Below are 7,915 nucleotides of genomic sequence, written 5' to 3'. Positions count from 1 at the left end.
TTTTTATCATTCCAGACATCCTAGTAATTTCTGTGCTTCTCTTGTCCTCTCTCTCTCTCTCTCTCTCACACACACACACACACTCTCTCTCTCTCTCTCTCTCCCTTTCCTTCCCTCCCTCCCTTTCTCCCAAACACAGCTGCTGTTTTTTCTTCCTTTCAAAAACTTTAGGGGCTTGTTTTGTTGATGAGATGTTTTTGATAGGTCTGAAAACCTAAGTTTATATATATATATATATTATATATATTGCAGAGTAATTTAGCTCACACCTTCAAAGACTTTCTTTTGACGTCTGAAGGTTTTTTTTTTTTTTTTTTTTGATCTTGTTTTTCCCCTACTTTTAAATGGATTACTCTTCGTAAAAGATCTATTTTGGTAGGCCAAGCCTAAACTAGCATTTTTTCGTTTTGTTTATATTAAATCCAGTTCAACTTCATGCTGCTGGAGACAGTCAGTCTTTGTCATGGGATAATTTTATTTTCCTAAAGCAACTTCAAGGGCTTGATTGAACATTTGGACGGCAGATCTGCTTCTTGACTTGAGGCTGTGAGAAAAGAGAATAAAATCTGACCTGATCTCTTATAGCTGTCATGGGAGAGGACCTGGCGAGTCACTTTAAAAGAAAGTTCTAGCGGTCCTCACTGAAGCTCCAAGACAAACCACAAGAATTCAGAGCAGCACTTGGAGTTTCTCTCTGAATCACTGGATACCAGACGAGCATGAGGAACTCTTCTGTTTATTTCCTGACCGGTAAATACTTAAAACCCGGGGAAGCATGATGGAAAGGCTCAGTTTATAGATTCCATATGGTTTGTAATAATGCACGCGTGTATTCTGTTTGTCATCACAACATGCACAAAAATCTGGCCAAATTACGTTACGTAATTAGTACCTTACACGTTTGCTCCTCGAAAATTACCTTTAGGGAAAAAAAGGATCTCCTTTAAGTTAGCGTGGAATTCACACATTCACATATTGAGCTCAGCAATCTTATTTCCTTCTCTTTTTTAAACCCTAATAGTCTACACGAATACATAAATTAGATGTGAGGCAGAGGGGAGGTATAAACTCGTATCTGACAGCAGAGCGGTTCATTCACCTGGAGAACACAGAGCGCGATCAGAGCAGCCTACGCACTTTGGGTTTGTCCCATTGAAAGAGACGCGCTCAGTGCGCGCTCCCCCGAGGACGTCATCCAGCGGCCCGTTCGTTATAGAGGAGCGCACCCGAGCCTCTCATCTGTCAATCAAACATGTGGTTCATCAATCTAACTTTGCTCGTTCTCAAGCTGTCTGTGTCTGCGGAGGGATTCTCCACGTGCCAGTCCTACAATTTGGACGACCACAAATCTAAAAGGATCGAGGCGGTGCGCGGACAGATTTTGAGCAAGCTGCGCATCCGGAGTCCTCCGGATCCCGAGGCCAGCCCGCCAGCGGAGTCGGTACCAGTGGAGGTGATGTTACTTTACAACAGCACGAAGGAGCTGCTGAAGGAGCGCGCGCGCCAGGCCGAGGCCGCGTGCGAGCGGGAGAGCAGCGAGGAGGACTATTACGCTAAAGAGGTGCAGCGGATCAATATGATCCCACTGCGCACAGATACAAGTGAGTGATAGTTTTATCTCACATGGTTTGTTAATGCATATTCAAAGAATGCATTGTGGTAGTGGATGTTTAATTAAACCTATATTTTGTTTAATGAAAGAAAGAAGAAATGTCAAACTGTGTAAATATGAGGTGGGCTACATTATCTTTATTCCCAATAACCGATATGCAGTATTTTCATTTTTGGTTTATTTCTGCTTTTTAACACAATGATAACAACATGATTTATATTGTATTAAATTCTAATTATAGTAGCATTTATTAGACCAGTATTGCCTTTTTATGACCGATATGTTGCACATTTTTTAATCCTGATAACCGATGGGCAATGTAATGTTTTCTGCTTTTATTTCGCTTTTTAACTCATTAATAACAAAAGTATCATTATATAGCCACAATAACATGTAATGTATGAGTATCTTTTAGGCCTATGCCAGTGTATTTTTTTTTTGCAATCAAAATTGTCAAACGTATTGTCGTCTTTTGATTTTAATACATTTAGTAATTGTAACTAATGCAATATTTCTATTCTGCACAAATCACGTATTGCTGAACTAATAATCAAATGTACATTATAATAATGTTACAATGTCACAGTTGTTGTTGCCCTAAAAAGAAATTAATTAAAAAATAGGCTGCTTCATGCAAAATAATTATTGGTTTTCTTTTGATTTTGGGTGAAATATGACCAAGAGAAGCTTTTGTGACATTCTCTTACATACATAGTTTATATGTTTATTCACAATAAAGGTATAGTGTTGAGCATGTCAAGGCATATACCTGATCTAACAGCTATATAGTGTACCTATAATATACAATTTTGTTGCTAATAATAAAGCAGCCTTAGCTCGGTGAGGCCTCTGAGAAGCTGAAAGGGTTTAGTCATTACATCTGCTGCTTTGGCACCAAGGCAAGTTTTATTTTCTTGAGGCTGACCCTCAGAAAACCACGCACAGACCACAAAGTGTAAACAAGTCCAAAGTGAATCCTGCTTTTGTTCCACAGACTCAATCAACCCTGTTCCTCAGAGCCCGTACTTCAGGATAGTGGGCTTTGACGTCACCAACGTTGAGCGAAATTCCAGTACTTTGGTCAAAGCAGAATTTCGCATCTTCAGAGCGCCAAACCCACAGGCGCGCAACACAGAGCAGCGTGTGGAAATATACCAGGTGAGAGAATCGCATGTGGTTTTTCCAGACAAAAGCCTTGGGTCATTTCATTGATGAGCAGCGAGTGACAGCACTTGAAAGTGTTTGATCCCTCATATATTTTTTAATGGTGTATAGTGCAAGATATAGACCAGCAGATGCATGAATGAGCAAATAAGCTTGTGGTTTTTTTCTTCACACCCACAGATTCTCAAATCTGATGACGTGACGGCACCGTCTCAGAGGTACATCGACTCCAGAACAGTTGAGCCTCGAGCCAAGGGGGCGTGGCTTTCTGTTGATGTCACAGAGACTGTGAAGGAGTGGATGGCGTTCAGAGGTCAGTGAGTTCACCTGGAGGTTTGAACGTATATTTACTGCTCAATGAAGCAGAAGAGCAAGTAAAATGCGAAGTATTTCCTTCTCTAAGTCAAATAATCTTTTTCTCTTTTAGAGAGAAATCTCGGACTCAAGATCAGCGTTCACTGTCCCTGCTGTACATTTGTCCCATCCACGAATAATATTGTCCCTAACAAGAGTGAAGAGTTGGAAGCCAGATTTGCAGGTCATTTTCTAATCAATCTAAATTTTTATGAAAAATAAGGAAGGAAATCAATAACAGAAAATTAAAAACCTTTTAAAATATAGGCTAAATTGTTAAAAATGATGCGTTTAGACTTTTAACAGCCTACTTCAGTGTCCAAATCCATTGTGTACAGAAACAAATTGTACTACATACAATCATTGCTGGTTAAAAATTGAGAGTGCCTACAAACATTAAACTCAAACAACAGCTAAGCATCCTAACATGTCAGAGAATAGTGAAAAATTAATATATGCAAATAATAATAATGACATAAATATATATATACAGTACAGACCAAAAGTTTGGGTCACACTGAAGGCATCAAGTTTCAAACTTTAGAAGAAAATTGCAATAAAAAAGGACTTTAATCCCTTGAAAACAGTGATGTTTTGGCCAACTTCAGTGTCATAGGAAATGCATTGCTTCATTTGTTGTTATTGATATTTTTGATTGATTCCTTTCCAGGCATTGATGATGATCTAATAAAGCATAACCGAAGACCTGGCATGACTAAAGGACAGATTGAATTTAGCACAAAAACTCCTCATTTGATACTAACCCTGCTGCCCACCGACCGTCTGGAGAGTCCCACCAAGAATAACCGCAAGAAGAGAGCAGCAGCAGACACATCCATATGCTCACGGTACAGAGAGAAAGAGTGCTGGAGTGTGTGTGTGTGTGTAGCATGTGTGCTTGAAAATATTATTTATTATTATTACCTTCTCTGGAATGCTTGATTATTTTATTTTTTTTACTTGGAATCAGATATTTTTGTGTAATGCTTGCTTGACTGTATGTTCCATGCTAACATGCGTTAGAAAAGCTAAGATGAGACTAAAAAATGAATGCAATTATAAAAACAGATGCAAAAATCCAGTACAAATGGCTTTGCGCTTACAGTATTTTGTCAAGTCACCACTATTTATATAGCACTCTATACAATACAGATGGTTTCAAAGCAGCATCACAATAATAAGCAGGAAAATAACAGAATCAATGATACAAACTTCATAAAAATCCAAATTTTGTTGTGAAGCAGCTCTAAAAAGACAACCGTGTCATTATTCAGCTCAAGCCTGTTCAGTGTTGGTTCAGTTCTGTTCAATAACTGTGTAAAGCTAATCAATTATAAAATAAGTTCAACTCCGCTATAAGCAGCTCTATGGAAGACAATAGTGTCAGTTAGTTCAAGTTTTGTTCTCATCTGTTCTCCGTGTCTGTCAGAAGTCCCCAGTTAATGCAAGAAACCAAAAGCATTGCATGAAAAACCAATTAAGAACCAATAACGAGGCACTGGATGAGACTGATCCTAATGTGTGTGCATGTAAAATAAAGGTCTAGATTGTATTGCATCACACACCCACAGAACACATGCTGCGACTCGCCCAGGGAGTGTCACGTCTGATATTCAGTCTATCCCGGGAGTAAATGCTCTTTTAATGTGTATTTGTTATGTGGAGTGGTTCCTTTGTGCTAAGCAACATAGACATGGTCATTAGGGTCACATTTAAGTCAAATCAGAATTTGTTGCTGGAGTCAAAACTGGACAGCAATTATTTAAGGGTTAGTCCAGCCAAAAATGACAAATCTGTCATCATTTACTCACATAATCATTCCAAAGTGACTTGATTTCTTCAACGGAGCACAAAGGGTGAATTATTTATTTATTTATTTAAAGAATATCCTGCCCAGAGCTATTATTGTTATCTAAAATGAATTGTTAATAGAAATATAAATGAAATAAAATATAGATATTAGATTCAAAACTTTAACGTTCTTCAGTTAGTTCAAGTGGAAGCACTACAATTTGAAGTAACTGGAAATAAAATGAAAAACTTGTAAAATTGTCAAAAGCACTTTTAAAAAAAGAGCAATTAAATTTCAGTCTGTTGCTCTTATAAAGCATTTGACTTCAGAACACTTGAAATATGGGAAAGTTATTGTCTACGTTTATGATATTTTTACGGTGCTTTTTCTTTCCCCGTTCATTGTAACTGCATGGAGAAGAACAACTGGAATAAAATTCAAACTATATTACATAGAAGACAGTAATGTAGACAAGTAATATGTTTAAAATGAATATGAGCAAATAAGGTTCACATAAATAATTTGTAAAAAATAATTTCACTCATTTTTAGGTAAACTTCTCTTATAACACAGCATGATGCATTGCAGCAAATCATTTTCTCCTCTCCAGGACTGATCAGGGCTGCTGTCTGAGGTCTCTGTATATTGATTTTCGTCGGGACTTGAACTGGAAGTGGATCCATGAACCAAAAGGGTACAAAGCAAATTTCTGTGCAGGGAACTGTCCTTACCTATGGAGCGCAGACAACCACTACAACATGGTGAATATTGATCAGGCTGAGCATGTTTCACAAAAATAGTGAACAGTTAAGTGTTGGATGTTAAAGGATCAGGAGCTCAAAGATCTCACCACCCTGCATCATATTTGCTAAAGGAAATCCAGTGCTTGTTTCTTACAAATTTTGAGCTGCTGATTGCAAACGTAATATCTGTTTTGCTCTAGCACATCACACTTTCTCACAAAATCTGATTTTGTAGCATTTTTGTTATAATGTGAATCCTTTCTTCCTATAGATTTCAAAATTTAATATTTGTTCAGTTCTCAGCCCATTTTCACATGCATGGTGTATAACTAGATCTAAAAACATAATTTTATGACTAAAATCCTAAATCCCCCTTTTTCACTCTATTGCAGATTGCATGTTAAATGATGCATTTTGAATAGTCCTCTTTGTCATTAAAACGGAAAACTTTGTCCCTTGAATGCTTTAGTTATTTTAATAAGTGCATTATAGCTGATACATGTGTATAATTTGAGAAATATAGTTAAACTAGATTTCTATTCAAACTTGTGCAGTCTTTGACAGAGTTCGCTCTAAAATGTTGCATTTAGATGTTGCTTTCCATGTTTGCTTACTGTATTTCTCTGTCTGTCTTCCTTTGAGATTCTCCCGCTGTATAATAAAATGAATCCAGAGGCATCAGCATCCCCGTGTTGTGTTCCTCAAGACCTGGAGCCCCTCCCCATTGTTTATTACCTAGGCCGAAACCCCCGTGTGGAACAGCTCTCCAACATGGTGGTCCGGTCCTGCAAGTGCCGTTGAAGCAGTAGAGGCGAAGACATAGAGATCTCAGACGGAGGACAGGACACAGGTGCAAACTAACATCTCAATGGAATGCATCTTAAAGGGATGCTCCTCCCAAAAATGAAAATTGTCATAATTTACATACTCTCATGTCGTTCCAAATTTGTATGCATTTCTTTCTTCGGGCAAACATCAAAGACAATGTTCTGAAGAATGCTGGGAACCAAACATTGGACCTCCAATGTGACACTGAGGCATTTTTCAAAATATCTTCCTTTATGGTCTACAGAAGAAAGAGGTGAAATGTTATTTTTGGGTGAACTACAGTTAAAAACTTGTGGGATGTGGAAAAGCCTATAATCATTCATCAGCGAAAACCGTCATTGGTAATAGTCTAATAAATAAGCTTTTTTGTCTAATATTTCCTCGCATTTTCAGTGACACACAAAATACACACCAGCAGCGCATCCTTTTTCGATTTTGTACGAAGTTTACTGTAGATCAGTTTATATTTTTGCAAATGTAAATAGTTTTTGGTGACGTTTATATGTGTTTATTTGCTAAATACAATAAATTTTGATTATATAATATATTTTGTGGCCTTTTTATAAATTTATTACACATTTCTTGAAGTTTCTCAAAGTAGATCATTGGCTGTGGCCTTTATATTTATTCATTCACTACTCTCAAGGTTTCCTTTTTTTTTTCTTCAAACGATAACTGTGTGGTCTGCACTTGCTGGAAATGCAGATTTGACTAGTGGATTCTATGGCCAGATGCAGTTCAAGGTTAGAAAATCTCCGACGTAAACAGGATGTGAACAATTTCCAGACACCAACCACTCATGGAACACCAAATTTAAACACTTGGGGTTCAGGGTTTGTGGTGACATGGCAGAAAGAACAGTGGGCGAAAAGCGGGTGACCCACTGAGTCGAAATGGCCTGTAGGACGCATTTCAAACGCACCACGTGATGGCTTTGATTTGTATAATCTGGCAATCCCATCCACACCCTATAATGCTGAGCGATATAATTTTGTCTGATGTGTGGGAAGTAGGAAGGAATGTTGACTTGACCTACATACTGGTCTGTTTGTTTTCATTCCTCCTATCAAGCTTCAACGTGTCCTTTAAAAACCTATAGCTGCTGGCATGGCATTAAAAGTTTGTTTTTGAGTGAAAAGCACTGCTTAAATGTTTATCTGTGGCTACCAGAGCTAAAACGAGCAAATTCCTCTGTCTCTCGCTCTGTGAATAAAACCTTTATAACTTGATAGGAAATGGGGGATGCAAAGGGAGAGAGGGAGAGCATGTTGTTACATAACAGTCCTTAAAACGAATATACAAAAGTACTTATTGTCGCTTACACAATGTTGACTCAGCATCCTCTGCAAAAGGCTGATTGGTGGAGCGCAAATATGAAACCTCAGGGCATGAAAGAGGACGATCTGCCGTCTGAGGGCCGTG

At 38.0% G+C, this 7,915-nt stretch overlaps 1 protein-coding gene across 1 annotated transcript; it reads left to right on the top strand.

Moving 5' to 3' along the window:
* Positions 1-402: 402 nt before the first annotated feature.
* Positions 403-7,040, top strand: LOC132113906 (transforming growth factor beta-2 proprotein-like). Its single transcript, XM_059521958.1, has 7 exons — positions 403-1,601; positions 2,607-2,770; positions 2,957-3,089; positions 3,204-3,314; positions 3,801-3,978; positions 5,533-5,683; positions 6,308-7,040. The coding sequence occupies exons 1-7, from the start codon at positions 1,253-1,255 to the stop codon at positions 6,464-6,466; spliced, it is 1,245 nt and encodes a 414-aa protein (XP_059377941.1). The 5' UTR covers positions 403-1,252; the 3' UTR covers positions 6,467-7,040.
* Positions 7,041-7,915: the final 875 nt, after the last annotated feature.

Source organism: Carassius carassius, chromosome 33 (genome assembly GCF_963082965.1).
Source record: "Carassius carassius chromosome 33, fCarCar2.1, whole genome shotgun sequence".
NCBI classification, from domain to species: Eukaryota; Metazoa; Chordata; class Actinopteri; order Cypriniformes; family Cyprinidae; genus Carassius; species Carassius carassius.
The sequence above is the reverse complement of the archived record's forward strand: the minus strand, read 5'-3'. Positions and strand labels throughout refer to the sequence as shown.

What these genes read in the sequence shown, in the direction of transcription:
- LOC132113906 (XM_059521958.1), top strand. Translation starts at nt 1,253, where the DNA reads ATGTGGTTCATCAATCTAACTTTGCTCGTTCTCAAGCTGTCTGTGTCT. An exon ending in GTTGGAAGCCAGATTTGCAG is followed by an intron (nt 3,315 to 3,800) that starts GTCATTTTCTAA and finishes ATTCCTTTCCAG; the next exon opens with GCATTGATGATGATCTAATA. An exon ending in CAGACAACCACTACAACATG is followed by an intron (nt 5,684 to 6,307) that starts GTGAATATTGAT and finishes TCTTCCTTTGAG; the next exon opens with ATTCTCCCGCTGTATAATAA.